Source organism: Ceratina calcarata, unplaced genomic scaffold (assembly GCF_001652005.2).
Source record: "Ceratina calcarata isolate Rehan_Ccalc_2016 unplaced genomic scaffold, ASM165200v1 scaffold368.2, whole genome shotgun sequence".
Lineage (NCBI taxonomy): Eukaryota > Metazoa > Arthropoda > Insecta > Hymenoptera > Apidae > Ceratina > Ceratina calcarata.
In genome coordinates this window covers 971220-988417 of record NW_017159898.1, presented here as the reverse complement: position 1 = coordinate 988417, position 17198 = coordinate 971220, and the positions used below count along the sequence as shown (strand labels likewise).

General features: G+C 37.1%; 2 protein-coding genes across 3 annotated transcripts in view; one reads left to right on the top strand and one right to left on the bottom strand.

Annotated features, from left to right (window-relative positions):
• The window catches only part of LOC108625583 (Vesicular acetylcholine transporter), a 59983-nt gene extending 51605 nt beyond the window's left edge, over positions 1-8378 (top strand). Inside the window, exons 5-13 of one of the 2 annotated variants that reach the window (XM_026814153.1) lie at positions 1919-2091; positions 2830-3010; positions 3598-3772; positions 4426-4655; positions 4926-5137; positions 5441-5563; positions 5816-6002; positions 7164-7364; positions 7794-8378. In XM_026814153.1, the coding sequence (XP_026669954.1) occupies positions 1943-2091; positions 2830-3010; positions 3598-3772; positions 4426-4655; positions 4926-5137; positions 5441-5563; positions 5816-6002; positions 7164-7364; positions 7794-8003 (1668 nt within the window). In that variant the 5' untranslated portion in view covers positions 1919-1942 and the 3' untranslated portion in view covers positions 8004-8378. Of the gene's footprint in view, positions 1-1918; positions 2092-2829; positions 3011-3597; positions 3773-4425; positions 4656-4925; positions 5138-5440; positions 5564-5815; positions 6024-7163; positions 7365-7793 lie in introns of both variants that reach the window. The other variant, XM_026814152.1, reaches the window with a different exon arrangement.
• A 4136-nt stretch (positions 8379-12514) lies between these two features.
• Mekk1 (mitogen-activated protein kinase kinase kinase 4) overlaps positions 12515-17198 on the bottom strand; it is an 8688-nt gene continuing 4004 nt past the window's right edge. The window contains exons 6-18 of the mRNA XM_018025815.2: positions 16735-17161; positions 16399-16641; positions 16097-16312; positions 15612-16022; positions 15443-15550; positions 15211-15370; positions 14699-15152; positions 14268-14633; positions 14000-14187; positions 13748-13916; positions 13541-13663; positions 13312-13463; positions 12515-13214 (exon numbers count right to left, since the gene is read on the bottom strand). Of these exons, the coding sequence (XP_017881304.1) occupies positions 13029-13214; positions 13312-13463; positions 13541-13663; positions 13748-13916; positions 14000-14187; positions 14268-14633; positions 14699-15152; positions 15211-15370; positions 15443-15550; positions 15612-16022; positions 16097-16312; positions 16399-16641; positions 16735-17161 (3203 nt within the window). The 3' untranslated portion in view covers positions 12515-13028. The remainder of the gene's footprint in view (positions 13215-13311; positions 13464-13540; positions 13664-13747; positions 13917-13999; positions 14188-14267; positions 14634-14698; positions 15153-15210; positions 15371-15442; positions 15551-15611; positions 16023-16096; positions 16313-16398; positions 16642-16734; positions 17162-17198) is intronic.

The window sequence follows — 17198 nt, the reverse complement described above, 5'->3', positions numbered from 1 at the left end:
CAATTCTTATAATTAGTATCGTCGACAGTACCTTATCATTAATCACATGGTCATCTACTCACATAAATCATCATCCAACTCGTAACTTTCTTTCAATTCGACAAAACCTCCTCGTGATCAGACAAAAACCATTTCCAATCGACACACTTCCTCTCGGTTCTCCTTGAACAACGGGAGAAAAGAGGTCTCCGGCTGGATGGTGGCAACGAGAGATTCGTAGGATCGTTAGAGGACCTACGAAGGGAAGCAGAAAAAGGACTGGGCTATGGTCGGTAACTCGCGTCAAATAAGACACGTCAAACTAGTCGGTACGTGCGAAAGATCGTAATCATCCCCTCGAGTTGGTGCCGCTATCCGCGCGATCTACAAGCCGCGCGTGTGTGTAGGTGTGTCGCGGGGCCACGCGTGCATCCTCGTTTGCGATGCGATGCAGGTGCATATGGCGCAACGATTCAAAGAGGTACGATGATACTTTCCCAACGCGGTTGTTCCCAGTTCGGTTTAGACTGCGTATCTAACGAACGTGCAAGCGATTCGCGAACTTAACACGAACTTCTTAAAGAAACTCGCAACCGCATGGGAAATTGCCAAACTTCGCGACCCATTTCCATCTAAGGTAAATTCAAATGCCTGAGAAATCCCTTATGTGCTTCATACGAAAATTTGCGAATACTCATTTGTTCTAATATACATAATATATGACATCTTGAACGATATAATAATTTCTGGAAATGTGAATTAAAATCTATAGGCTCATGCGTATCTGTTTTACTCCTGCAGTTTTGAAATGTTCGAAAAACAGTGTAGAATTTAGTTAATGCTGCATCGACTGTCGGAAAAATATTGCGCGAACCGAGATGCCGGTTTCGCGAACTGATTCACCGTTCCCCTTGCGTTACACGGCGCGTCAAGCGTGCATAGCGTTGCACCCCGCTTGCACAATCCCGTGCGATGCGCAACGAAGCTCGTTAAATAACGGTTGCTGAGTGCACATAAGATGTTCCTCCAAAGACGTGATATCGTAAATGCGCTACGTCTGAAAGGTAACAGAATTCTCGACGTGTATTTCACAAATTAATAATAAATCTTGGTAAAAAATAAATATGTTCTTATATGATCATTATTGAAAAAACGATTTTCGAATCTCAAAGAAACATAGGAAGTATTATAATCCTCATCATTCAGAAATAGTCGCTTATGTGAAAGCTAGAGCGGACAAAAATAGGCGCTCATACAAAGACTAACTTTTTATTATAGCACAATGTATATCTGTCATAACGTTGAAAAACGGTAGAATTCTTTTTTAACATCGGCTTCGATCGGTCTCATTTGAAATTCATCGCTTGGAACCTGTGCAAGCATAATAGCTCCAAACGCAGACTTTCATACGTATCCGAGTTCGAAGTTCTATCTATAGACGTTCCCAAAGGAAGTTTAATAAATCTAGTAGAATCCGTAGAAAATCGATTCACAAATGTTATACATCACTTTCAAAAGTGTACATCGCAACAACTAAAAATTATAAGACAAATACCAATACAACATCGTTCTTCCCATTTCTAAGTATTTCATGTTATTAACGAAAACTAGAAATCGATTTGCTTATTCATAACAAGTGATAAATCCCTTGGGAACAATCAATTTAAAGTTAATCGTTGTAGACACTATCTGACAATTTTTTTTAAAAGACCGACGGGGATTACCGTGGCGCGTCATTAAATTCGGATTAAACAAGTCTCGTTCCAACGCGACACTTTCATTCTCGTTCGTCTCGTTTATGCACGTAATCAATTAGCCAGACGATTGTGCCACAGAAATGATTACAAATATATTACGCAGCTTGATGCAATGTTACCAAACTGAATTATATCGATATAATTAATTTATAGAATGTTAATCATTTGCAATTTTGTTACAGGCGACCGAATGGTGGTTAAATGACATGTACCTGTCCGTGCCTCTGGCTTTACCAATTAATAGCAATCCTGGCCTTGCAGCAAGACCTAAAACGTTCAATAACCAAAAGGAAGCTGCGGTATTCCTTTCAAGGTTCCTAACGGAGCTCCTCAACCATCAAGAGATATTAGATAGGTACGAATTACATTCTTTTGTTAATCATATCCTTTCATTTTTAAGATAGGACTTTTGTCTATAAACATTATATCAGAACAGAGAATATAAGAAGTTGAGCATTTCGAAGAACACCTTTGAAATCTATCTGGAAACGTTGATCGCGGGTATGCTTGAGATGAAACGAGCTGAGCTAATCGACGACGCGAGGCTTACATTAGAAGATAGAAAGTGAATTCGCGAGTAGAAAGCGCGTTAGGTTCAGCAGGAAGAACAGTGTCGCTGGAAGACGGTGACTCGAGTCGCGAGGACAAAAAGAAGCCGTACCGAAATCAATTTGGCGAGGGGGCACGTCTGCGAGGAAATCCGGCTTGAAGGATCCATAGAACGCGACCATAAAGAGACTCGTCGTGTAGCGAGCGGAACGCAAAGGATGCTTCTAGGTAGAAAGGCTCAAAGCCCTCGGTGTCCCGTATCCGGTCGGGAAGGAAACGCCGGATGGAACGCTTCCTTACTTTCTTTTTCGCGAATTAATGCAAATTCGTGGGAACCTAAGAGCTTTCTCTCACGAAGATATCGCAATATAGCGTGCATACGAAATGCAATACATATAAACCCTTATCCCTCGTTCTTATCAGATAAGACGATATAGTAGATTAAATCCATGCCAAAATCATTAACAACCAAAAGAAGTCTATGAAATACATTATTTTTTTAACTCATTTAGTGTGTAACGCATTTAATTAACTGTTGTTGTAGTGCCGGTTTAGAAGCTGAGCAAGTGAAGTCGAAAGATGGAAAGAGTATGCAACCTATGTGCATGGCACAACATTATCAAATACTCCGAATATATCGGCGACCAGGGATGAACAATGACGAACAAGTTATTCTCGACAGAGAATCTTCCGGAAATCATATAATCGTTGCTCACCATAATCAAGTACGTTTGTAACACTTGAAGAATATTCTGGAAAATATTATCCTTCCCATTTCTTTTCTCATAATCCGTTGTTCAAAGATTTTTAGCATAGATGTCACGCACTAACCACACGTTACTTTACTCTTGAGGTAGCTCGATAGCATTACAATACATTTAATAATGAAATTCTCACTTCATATTCTTATTTTAAAATAAGCCCATTGTAAGACCTTCTCTTGATACGTTACTCGAATAGCGAGCTACCTTGAAGAAGAAATTTTAAGTTTCACGAAGCCCTTTTGATTTTCTTCACTTTTTACATTTGTTTTACAGAAATACACCGCTTCATGACAGCTACTGTTTATACACGAGCAATGTGGAACTATTTGCACCCATATTTTGTTTATTTCATTGTCATTCAAGATGTTAAGTAAGTGCATACATTTTTTGTTGATCTTTTCCTTTTATCAATCGTTTCATTTTATCAAATTGATTCTTAGAAGTGAATAGGAGTGAATTATGAAGTTAAGTAAATTAGAAGAAGTGAAAGTACTCTACCTCCACCCAGTATCGATTGATTTGAATCAGCAGCAACTACTTTTTCGTAGTTTTACAGTGTGCCCGTCAGGGCTCCTGATCGAGGTCGCATAACAGAGGACGAATTAGCCCAACAAATTTTAACAATAATGGAAACCAAAACTGATCCCAGGACACCTCCTGTTGGTATCCTTACAACGATGAAGAGACCAGCTTGGGCGAAAGCAAGAGAAGAATTACTTAAAAGTATGCACGACTATTAATAACTTTATCCTTATTGATTAGTAGTAATTAATTTAACAGTAGCATAATAATAAGGACTACACGTTAGATAACAATAATCTCTTTAAAAATGCTAAGAAGAGAGGCGCATTAACGAGTGACAAGATCCGTAATTAAATATAGTAATCGCATTCTACAAGTCTCCGACAACCCCATGCCACCACGTACCCTCCCATCCAGCTCCCACGATTAACTGGCTGTTCTCTTCTCACCAATATTCGCAATATTCCCATTAGCTTCCTAACCCAACGTTACCCAAAGACAGCCTGCAACCTACAAATCGAATGAGGGTATAATAAGTTAACGACGACCTGCGGTCGGTTCAACTAAAACTTTTAATTTATCTTACAATCTCTTCAATAACACAATTAAAAAATTAATTTACTGCGCACATTTTGCATGTCTTCAAAATGTCATTTCTACTGGTTTGAAAAATGTACTTAACTTATTAACTTTTATAAAGTTTACGAAGGAAACTTTTAATGACGAAACATTTTTTCGGACACGAAACTTCGTTTACATACGAAAAAAGATGAGATAAAGGGAAGAAGTTTGATATAGTCTCTGTAAATATTCAAAAGGTAAATGTGGGGGATAAAAATAAGTGGATCTTGCAGGCGAGCATAATCGACATAATCTGGAACTGCTTGAAAAATGTCTCTGCGTGGTTTGCATCGACGACGACGTATTGCCAGGAGCGTTCAATAATCCGTTCAAGAAGGAGGATCGATGGATCGGTGATCGAGATTACGCGAATGTGCTCCATCACGTTCTTCACGGCGGCGGATCTAGACATTTAGGTGCAAACCGTTGGTTCGATAAAACTTTCCACGCTATTCTCGGCAAGGTACATGTCTGTCTACAACCGTGTATATCCACGATGATTAAGACTGGGATTGAAGTTTCTCATTATGAGAACGATAACTTTTATTCGAGGGAGCGCTATTTCCGTTCACGCAAGCTATTTTTGCTCGTACGATTTTCCTATTCCAGTCTAGTTCTAGATCGGTCTGTCATTCTGAGAAATTTCAAAAGTATACGCTTCGACATATGCATAAGATGAGTCACCTGAGAGACTAAAGCGAGAGCACATTTTTCAATTGTTGGTTTATGAAAGGATGGGATGTGGGGGATGAACTACGAACACTCGGCCGGAGAGGGTCCAGCAATTTTTATCACGTTCGAGGAATTAACAGAAAAAGTTGACGCCATGCCACCACCTGAGGAAAACACGGTACCATCGCATTTACCTGCACCTGAGAAACTTGAATGGCAATTATCCGAGCAGAACCTCAACGATATCAGAGACGCTATGTCATCCTTCGACGCGTAAGTTACAAAGCTACAAAAAATTTATTGTCCGACGGTTTATGCACGTACAATTGAATTTATTGCTTCAGTACCCAGTTGTCCTTAGAGGGCTAGGGTAGTCACGTGACTTTTCTAAAACGCGCCGGTAAAATATTGACGTTTTTTTGCTGTTTTATAGATAGCCAGGCAAAAATAGAGTAAAATATATATTTACGGGAATACACTTTTCGTCCTTGTATGAGAATATTTTCCGGTCGTCAGATACCTCTTCAGTAAGAGAAAAATCAAATTTCTAAATAGTTTCTTTTATTTGTTACACAGATTGGTAGAAGACCTAGACCTTTGTATATTGTGGTTCCAAGATTATACAAAGGAATTTATAAAATCTCAGAAAATTAGTCCGGATGTTTATATACAACTAGCATTACAATTTACACATTTTAGGTAAGTATTCATTTTTATATTCGTAATGAAAATAAATGTTTTATTTAATGCAAATCTTGCAATGGAAAACTGATCAACTTTTATTGAAAATATTTGTTTGTCAAATAGTACTTGAAAAATAGTGAAAAGTGTTACGTGGGACACCCTGTATATGTACATACGACATAATTATAGACTTTAATTGGTGAAACTATAAAATCATCGCGAACCTATAATTTGTAGTTAACGTTAAGTAATTTTTACTGAGTACAGATTACACGGAAACTTGGTAGCAACCTATGAGAGCGCAAGCATCCGGAGATTCGCGCTGGGGAGGGTTGATTGTATCAGAGCGGCCAGTCCGGAAGTTCTAAACTGGGCGAAAGCTATGTGTCAAGGAGATCCCGAAAGCCAATCCGGGAATCAGCAGAACAACACCTCAGACGAAGGCACCAAAAGAGTTCAGTTCACCATTTACAGTGTAACTGAAACTTGGCTGTATTTCGTAGAAATTTTCATTCTGTAGTGTCGCGTTGTGCACGATAGACGAGATAATTTTCTTTCGGTCACCATGTCACAACTATCAATCATTAAAATTCAAACGTTATTTTTAATTTGTACCATATAATGATACAATGTCATTTAATAATGCGATCCAAAATCTTTTTGCCGGGCAATATGAAAATGTTAAGTATACTTTTTGGAGTTTTACAAATGACCTCGAATAAGGGTTTAACAGTATTAAAGCGTGAAACATGCATAATCGACAGAAATCTATAAGACAGATCTATGATAAACAAAAGAATCACCCTCGAAAAAAAGGCAATCAATTAGAGCAGGTTTTCCTCGGCCTCTTTCCCATTCGAGTGTTTGCACGGCTCTCGAATGGCTTCAAGCTTCGGGCAAATTTCATGGGGATTTTCCATTTGTTTTCATTTCACGGTTTACCCTCGCATAGAAAAATGCCTCAGCGAACTTGGCTGTTGTTTCTCGTTTATCACGATGTTATTTCAGCCGTACAGTTCTCCGCAATTACCACGACGTTCATCGAAAATGCACAATAATGAAATTGACTCCCTTCGTGCGTGCAGTTCTCTACCCTATCACGAGCTGTCTACTCTCTATACGACTCAAAACCACTATCGTTTCAATAAACTTACAAAGTTCCTGATAACTGACAATAGCAAGTAATTTTTAAAGCAAAGTATCATAATTAAGGTTGTATGAGCCGTAAAATCTCTGCCAAAAGTTTAAGACATGTAATAAAACTCTGTGTCCAATATTTGAAGCAATGAACTCTTAGAAAAAATGATAATTACAGAGGAATAAGGTTTGTAAAATTGTTCAACCTGCTTTTGTCAGTCATAAGGAATTTGTAACCCATAATTTGTAATATTCTAATATTGTTTTGGCCTTTTTGTATTGGACTGTACGTGATTTGTATCTATCTACATTAATTGTTTACATGTCCTACAATTCTTACTTTTGCATACTTATTGTTGTATATGTCAAATAATATCCTTGAAATTGACATTATTTCAATTTTACAATATTCTTAAATCATTCTGTTTTAATTCTATTTATTCGCAATTGAAACGATTTGTTCGCATTCTGTTTCCAGCACGACAGAATTAAGGAGCTATTCGACTTGGCGGTGCAGAGACAAACCACGGAAATGAACGACAACATAAATGGTTACGGAATTGACAACCATCTGATGGGTCTTCGTTACGTCGCGCAGGAAGCTGGTGAACCGATACCGGATATCTTCACGGACCAGGCTTATAAGCTCGTCAATCATTTCGCACTCTCCACGTCGCAGGTCAGTAATAGCGATCGATAATCAATCAGTGTTCGAGGCTTTCTTAAGCGCGAGCCTCGATATTGAAACGTCTTATACTTATCATCACGAGGTCATTATAATAACTAGAAGGACTTCTATGACGCTGTCCCGAATATCATTTATCACGTTGACTCTATCGATTTTACGTCGACTCTTACTGAGCAGGAAGATGCCGATTAATAATTGCACATCTTTATTACTTGCAAATTTCAAGGCATTAATAAGCATTCTGCATCATCAGTTTTAATGCAGACTTTTATAAAGATCAGAGATCGACTTCAAAATTTGCAGAGTATTAAATTACTATTTGACAATTAATTTAACATATAGAATATTTTTATTTTTTTAAATATAAATAAATTTGAAGGACTTCATGTTAACTGTAGCCGAATATCATTGAATATTCAGGTAACATCGAAAAACGACGCAATCATCGGTTATGGACCAGTAGTACCAGACGGTTATGGCTGTGCTTACAATATTAGAAGCAGCGGCTTCATATTCTCGGTATCCGCTTTTCACAGCGACGGTAGGACGAATGCAACGCGGTTTGCTCAAACGCTTGAACGAAGCTTGCGAGACATGGCGGATATGTTGAACAAGGTGAATCAAAGGTAAGCAAGGTAAGCAATCGAGGAAATCGTTCGAAAGGAAACTATGAAAGTATCATTTAGAATATAAAAATATTTAAAATTGAAAGTCATATTGAAACCAGATTAGGGTGGGTGTACCATTTGTGGCTACCTTAACAGTTTCTATTATAATACCGCGTAATTAGTAAAACAATTGGTATAAAGAAGTGAAGAGTACATCAGTATAGTCCTAAATAAAAGACAATCAAAATATTATGAACACTGACCAATGGCCACGCGCACAGCCACGGGTACGCTGGTTCGGATTGTGACGCTCAGCTGCTGCGTTCGTATAATTTGTTCCTCGGCCGGAAAGTGGGGACGACGCGACCATGGTGGGGACTGGTACTTGATGAGGGTATGCTAGGCATGGTCAGCGATGGCGCATGAGGGGAATAGTAGTAGGGATCGAAATATGGGCGAAAAAGAGAGGAAGCGAGCCGTGCGGGACAAATTATACGAACGCTGCTCAGCTGTGGCTGTACGCGGGCCCTACACGTGCTCTCATTGGTCAGTGTTATTCGTTAATAATTCAAAAACCATGCCTCACTTTGCATTTTGCCAAGGAAAATTGTTATTCAGAAACATTTCCAGAGTCACCTCTCTTTCGCTTTCTAACACCTTTTCTGGGACACCCTATATATCGGAATAAATAATGTACTAGCCACAAATGGTGCAGTGATCAGAAATGGTACATCTACCCTATATCTAATCTCGATATTGAAAGTAGGTAACGCCTCCGTTTATCACGTAGTATCCAAGTATGCATTTAAAAGAAATGTTTGCATTAGATATTAGATATAACATCGTTACTAGATACTACTAATAGATTTATAATGTAATAGTTATCCTTGATTCGCGCAGTTTAGCGGATATCACTGATTTGATATTCCTCGGTGTAAAAGTAAAAAGAAAAGCACGGGCACGCATCATCTTGTCGAAGCTATCGATATTTCTAAGAGCCTTTTTAGGGCGACATAGACAAGCTGATATCGACAAATAGACCATGTTATTAGCTAACGATCTTCTACATCATCGTCAAAATAATTTTATTTTCACTACGATTAGGATAAAGCTTTTCCTAGTAAAGTCAATTTTTCAACGACGAGGTAAACGCATTACCGATGCTCTGTATTTTGCGTTTACGAGCAAAGTTGTCCTCTTTCCAAATGATATTACTAAATATTATATACATGTACGTAATCATATCTCGAGCATCGAATATGTCTCACATATCGTAAGCACTCACGCTTCTTAAATCGTAAGGTATTTAATACACGCGTTAAATATCTAGACAAATGTTTATCTGAGAAATTGGCGACCAAACCAGAACATAAAACGAAGACGTTTAAAAGACAGTCGTTGCGCGTAATAGACAACTTTAAAACGCTAGTATCATTACAAAAGTTCTCAAATGTTTAAAATGTCCGAGCGCTGGAAGTTTCTTTCCACCGAAAGCGAACGGTTTATTGTTAGACTGCGGATTTTATGCATTTATAACAAAACTGATACTCTACATATTTCATTTTGCATAATAATCCGCTGTCTATTTACTATAGTTGCTTCCATGTAACTTGGTTTTAATGATTATTAGAAATTCATTATGGTAGTTAACATCTGTGGCATTAACCATTAGCGATAGTTAATGTCTAATAACCACTGGAGGGTTGATTGTAATTTACATTGTTGAACTATCGGTGCTTTCACAGGTTTAATCTTGCCACTTTACGTTTGCTATAGCGAGATCAAACGTTAAACGGAATTGAAGAATTAGTTAGCAATATTTAAAGTACATTTAGAAACGATGCAAATATCTATGTATATGTATAGCTTGAAGATGTTCAGCAAATATGTTGCGAAATTTGAATAATTTATGAGTGTGTAGCTGAACGATTGAACGAGATTCCCTTCAAAACTAATAGAATTCCTCTTTATTGTTGACGAGTGTCTATAGATTTTATTGTTAGTTGATCATTTAAGGTGTAAATTTCATTGATTTTGTGTATATATACATATATATAATTATTAACAAAACATTCTGTCTAGTAAGAAAATTCTATTAAGGAGAAGTGAAACACCAAGTACAAAATAAAAGTTTATCAAACCGTTGTCAACTAAGAGTAGTTTAATTGCACCGGTATCAGGTCATAAAAGAATAGGATGTATTTATATTCTTTAATTTCGAAACAGTTATCTCATGTAGAAGAGCGATACGCATGCGTTTATGAGGGTTTCGCGTGTTTTCACGGATCCCAAGTTAATAATAAAATCGTTGCCTTGCGTTGGGTTTAAGAAGTGATTCCTTTGTCGTGCAATATTCTTATGTGCAATATCCTTCGATGGACGCAACGAAGGGACAGAGTACACGAATAGAAGCTGAAAAAAAAAAATGTTAACTCGGTAAGGTAGAGAAAAGATTTCTAGCGCACGGATCTCGTCTGTCGCAACACATTCTAAACGTGGCCAATCGTTCGTGTGTTGGCGCCCGCACAGTAAACTCTTGTCCAATTCTTAGATAGGTCAACGGTTTACCTTTCTTCGATAGACCGGTAAACGTTGACGATAGCTCTATCTCTTTATCACGTTAACGATCTACGTCCATTGAGCTCTATTCTAACAGGACCTGAATTTTGAACTGAGAGACAGATCTCCGAGATAAACACAAAACGGGTGGTTTCGATGCGCTATATTCATTGCGCTTAGGTCCATGCAATGATGATATTAATGAAACTCATGAGATACGCTTTACTGTAGGACTGAAGCTACCCGTATTTCTCTCAGGCCGCTGTCGCAACAACTTCTTTCTACAGGAATTCACACTCCAGTCAGAATAGACCTCAATGTCTACGTTTAATTAATTACTATTATAACTTAACGCTACTTCTCTTAAGCACCAAACTCTGTTGATAATAAAAAAAATCAATACTCTTCCTTCGAACCATTCGAGCTTTCATCGGTTCGCTCTATTTCTCATGCTAACACCGTTATACGCTCGCTCTATTCTATCGAACTGTTGCAATTTATGTGTAATTTAAAACAAGATTAGAAAATGTAACAAGTACATAAACATGCGACACGTGTTACGTATTATCGCACATTTGTTAATATTATTCATATTTTACGAAACTGTTTCTTAACTTTGTTGTATCAGCTAAACGTACTACCTACTTATGTGTATGTACTTGCGCACATATACAGGGTGTCCCAGAAAAAGTATTTGAACCGGAGAGGGATGATTCTAGAGGCGTTTCTGAACAATAATTCCCTTTGGCAACATGCAAAGTGAGGCATGGTTTCTGAATTATGAACGAAAAATACTGACGCACGCGTAGGGTCTGCGCCCAGCCACGGATAGATTGGTTCGAATCGTGACACTCTGCCGTGGCTTAGCGTGCGCCCTACAGGTGCTCTTATTGGTCAGTGTTTTTCGTTAATAATTCAAAAACCATACCTCACAAAAGAAATTGTCGTTCAGAAACACTTACAGAATCACCTTTCTTCGGCTCTAATACTTTTTCTGGAATAGCTTGTGTGCATATTAGCATTGTGATTAACATCTGTTTTCTCACGCCAAAGCGTAAATGTTCCATCGAAAACAGAGTGCATATTTAGTATTTATATATCTACATCATTCTTAGGTAATGAATTTGTTGCGTACTTGATTAAGTCAGGTGTTTTATATTCAAAGTCTAAGCAATACCGCTTCGGCTTAAACAGAGAGTAAATCTTTAAACGAACGGGAGGAATTGTGGTAGTTCCTTGTACTGTTACTGAATAAAATAAATTATATATGAATATATATTACATGTATAACATGTCCGCACATATCAAGGCGCGCGTTATTATGTAATAAAAGAATCTACACATCTCCGTTTCCGGGCATATGTTTGTGTACGGTATATGAAAGTGTTCTCTATTATTTAGTCTTAAGTCTTAATGCTTATTAAGGCCAGAACTATGTGACCGTTTTATATGCCGTGTGCCACACGTCGATGAGTTTATCGAAAATGATACTCGATATATAAAACGTTCGTGTATTCGGGCCTGACGTGAGATAAGATTAAATATAATTATTGAAAGTATCTATGCGAATCGCAAGTCTTGCAATCTCGCATTTTTGCGGCCAAGAATATCACGCATATCAGGCGGAAGCCACCGTAGCAAATAGAACATATCTTCTTAAGCCTATAGATTTACCTATGAAAATAATTCCTTGCGAAGACTGCTGTCGTTAATGTGAAAAATTGTAATAATTACGTATGCACTATGAAATATAATAGAATCGTACTAGTAGATATCGATAAGGGAGTCGCAACAAATAAATCGTTCACGTAATAGTCGTCTTCGTATGTAATATGTCTAATGATATTAAAACTTGTAAACACATTTCACTTTCTGTTTATATGGAAAGTATACACAGCATACCTCTATAATTAATTAATTCGCGACAAATATGTTGTACCATGTGTATGTTTCCTTGTGCAAAAATAAACACAATTGTAACACTACCTCTCATCTTTATTTCCAATTTTTGTACAATACAACGTTTATGGCAATCACAGTACAGCATTTGACTTGTTGTTTAAAAAAAAAGAACAAATTGCAAGAAATAATTTAAAATACACGAATATATTATGCAAGTACCTTTTTCAAAGGTGGGAATGTTAAAAATTGACTTATTTAAATTGCTGCTTCTATGCTATTCTTTACAACAGTATTAAAAATAGGTTTATAAGTTAACAATAACTTTCCTTGTGGCATCTCTATTAGTACCATTTTTCGTAAACGGATTTGACAAATTATCTTCCTAGTTCCTACATTATTCTTTGTATATCTACATTTTCCTAGGAACTAGCAAATTATTTATACAATAAAAATGTAAAAATATTCATATAGAACGGCCGAATAAAATTGGTGTAATGTAAATATATCCGAATTAACACCACAGTTAATCTAACGAGATTTTTGATATTTCTAAACTGATATAATCTACAAATAAACATTTACAATATTACGCTTGATAACGTGAGGCTGATAAGTCAGTATTAAAATCTTCATCCGTCTGTGCAAACGGAAGTGTGAGTAAACCACTTGCCGTCCATCTCTTTTTCGGATCATGTTGTAAACATTTCATAACTAACTCGATGCCTTCGGTGGAAAGATTCTTTGGTAACATTGGTGTCTCGCCCATGCCTACCTATATAATAAAATAACAAGACAACGAGCTAAACTTATTTGAAACACAAAAAGAATGTGTATTATTTAGAAAAATGAATGAAATTAATGGAATTTACCTTAAACATGATTTGATAATTAGAATCATAATCTGACCAAGGTCTTCGACCACTTGCCATCTCGATAACGCAGCAACCAACCGACCAAATATCAGCGGCTCTACCGTGGCCGCTACTTTCTGACTTCATAAATACTTCTGGCGCCATATAAGCTGTTGTCAAGATATTACAATTTGTATTAGACATCAAACAGAATCCTGCTTCGTGTTAGTAATAAATTAAATCTGACCTTGGGTGCCAACAAAACCTTGTAATTCTCCCGGCATAGTGGTATGCGCCTTTATTTGTACAGCGCTTCCGAAATCACCAAGTTTTAAGCAATTGCCTTCATCCGTCAAAAAGATATTCGCCGCTTTGATTAAAACATAAAATTTATAGTTAACAAATTCTACGTTGTAGTTTTACTACGTTGTAGTTGTAACAATGCAGAACATACTTTTAATGTCACGATGTACTATTCCGTGCGAATGAAGTACTGTTACTGCGGAAAGTAGCTGATAGGTATATTTTCTCACTAATGATTCTGGTAGACCATTACCACTGCCGGCTACTAAACTTTCTAAAGTTCCCTCAGCACAAAATTCCATAAAAATTAACATTTCCTCCTGCAATAAAAAATAGATAGTTTAGTTTCATAAACAAGAATATAAGTATTAGATAAATTTTACATAAACGGAAGTTAACTTACACGATGAATTTCTAATCCGTAGTATCGTACTAAATGTTTATCTTGAATTCCTTCAAATATTTGCAACTCCTCGGCGACACGTCTAATCGCCCTATGATCCCCAGGTTGCAATTGAACCTCTTTCATAGCTAACAACTCACCAGTTTGATTGTTGACTATGGTGTAGACTTTACCGAATCTTCCTTGTCCTATAATAAATTTTTTTTCATTAAAATGGCAATAAAATTATTTAAAAACTGTACTTGTTCCGGATTTACAATATGCCTACCTATTTTAATACCCCTTTGCCAAGTAAAAGTAACTCTTCTCGCTTTAATGCGAACTCTGTCAACAGCTTTTCGGTCTGTAACTTGTCCAATGAGCTCGCGACCCTTCAATTTCTCATCAATTTCGACTTCTAACTTTATTATGGCTTGATTAATTCTTTCTTGTCGCGGAACAACGGGCTCAGATGTATTTATTACGGTGTTCACAATTCCATTTACCACGGTTGGCGACAAAGCTTTTTTGGAATTGGATGATATTTCAGGTGATCTAAGAGCATCTTTAGGTTTTTGGGACAAGCTTATACTTGCTGCTCTACTTCTAGTGTGACAAGGTGAAGATGCTCTTGAATGAGATAATTTTTTTATGTCTGAAATACGACAAGTTAATCAACGTATCATTACCGAAGTTAAAGTAAAACAAAGATAAACTTACTTTCTGTTTCGATGTTTGTAACGGTATTCGCGCTTCCAACAACATGTGAAATGCAACGATCCATGCTAGTTTTCAACTCCTCGAACTCTTGGTCAGTTAAATGTTTGGTATTATGAGGTTCGCACACTGTGATTAGAAATTCTAAACCTTGATTTGCCCACCTAGGTCTTAAACCTCTTCCACGTTCACACCGTGTCCTGACAAATTCCATCCACAAAAACGCAAAAGAAACTAAACTTCGGGCCAGAATCGCTTTTTCTTCAAGCGCGAATAATTTACACGTTTCTTTATAATAATCAAAACCCATCCGATAAGCTTGATGAAGTATTTCTCTTACTCTCGAATGCATTGCAGACCGCTCACATTCCGTACACGGCTCCTTTGCTTTTTTAAGATCACGTTGAAAATTGAGAATTATATTTGTAATGTCGTGTCTAAGATCCATAACTGTTTCCTGCATATAAAAATTTTCTTTCAAACACGATTCAAACTTAATTCTTGATTACTTTTACCTTCAAAATTGTCAATGACTCGTCCACTTTCGTACTAAAAATAGACCACTTTTCAATATCACATTTTAAGCACCTTGCAAGCGTAATACTTTTAACAACTTTTTCACGTGCTTCTACAAACATGCTTTGCCACTCACGACCAACAGACATAAGCTGAAATCTGAACCAGAAAGATATAATATAAGTACCTATAAAACAATTTATAAACCTACGAAACCAACGCTTTTCTTACCTATCGGAGTACTGATCATCAGTCCAATCTTCCATGGTTTCCTGAATTTCTCGAGGTCTTTCATTGAGAAACTCATTAACTTGCTGAATCATGGTTTTCGCAATCGCACTATAAAAACGAATACGAACAATCCATATTGCAAAGGTACCATTCTAGATATGAATCTTACCAAAATTTAGCTCCAGCGATTTCGTATCCATTTAGCACATCCCCAGCTATCGATTTTACGAATATCCACTCGTCCATAATCAAATTTTTATGAAAACTATCATGCTGTACCATTTCTACCCACTGCTGTAGATAATCAAGATAAACTTCAAAAACAGCTTTTAAACTTTCATCGAAATCCTTCACGCACTGTAAAAATAAATTCTCGCAATTTTCACTTGCGATTGCTGCACAGGTATGTGCAGCAAATCTGTCGCGATGGATACACGCAATTTTAAGACCTTCCCTAAGTTCGCGCATCAGTTGTCGAACAGATAATGGACTAGGTTGTACTGGTTTTTGTTCTAATCTCATTCTCAGAAATTCGTGAACAACATCCAAAGGAACTCGAGATAAAAAGACAAACGCAGCCCTGAAAATAAATTTAACTTTCATAATGCAACAGTGCTGCAGTAGAATATGACCATGTAGTTTTTATGGTTCTACCGGTAGGATGGAAGATTCAAAACTCTTGCTTCGGGACTCCATGCACCATAGCGGCGCAACTCCTCGTCACCTTCATATTCCTCATTAGTAGATTCATTCACATCACCTTTCTCTAATGTCAGTCTTGCTTTCCTTAAAACGCAAGTATGTAGTCTCTCAAGAAAATTTAGACTCTTTCTCAAACCCCTAGTTTTTAGTACATCTTCGATGTACTTTCTGAATATCAAAGAAGTATTAACAGACAATATTAATACTACGTTTTCTGTAATCATTTAACATATTATTTAAAATATGATATTGACCTGTAAGCATGTCGATCAAACTCGACTAGGTAAAAGTCTAGTCGATCTGTTTTATCGTCATCCACGCATGTGAATGAAGTTTCGGGTGTAGAGGGCCAGGACTGTGCAAAGGATAGACCAATAGAGGAATTGTTGCTGTTATTACTATCGGTCGGACTGGAATTGTCTTCTTGATTAGCTATTTCAAACCGTACTAATGTTTGTCTATGCTCCGAAGAGTCGGTCATATCCGAAGAACGTGAACTGGAATAGAGAAACTTAAAGCTGTACTCTTCTTTCAAATATGTACATATACATTCTTTACTTTTTCACTTTGAAAATCGTTATCTATTGTACCTTATACCAGAATCTCCGGTATCATCAATCTTTTTCCTTGTATGGAGCATCATAAGTAATTTTCCCAGTATTTGTAACTTGAGGCGATGGTGTTTAGTCATATTATACCAAAGACACATTGCTTTTACTCTATCAGTAAATTCAGTACTTTTATACAAAGGATAATAGGCAGCGAAAGCTTGCGATGAAGGATAAAGTGCTTCTGCTGCCTCTAATCTGGCTAATAAGCCTTCTATTTGCTGCAACGCTTCTCCTTGCGCTCGAGCGCATGCTCTGCAATACATCGAGAGGCATCCTGGGCAAATACCTAATTCTATGTTTGGACTTAATCCAAGATTTGTCATCTGGTCGATGCACGTTGTTACGTTGATCCAAGGCGTGTTAGTACTTTTGACACTTGCAATAGGATCATATCTGTAAAACAATAATAATTGATTTTAATTTCATTTTTATTTCATAATTTG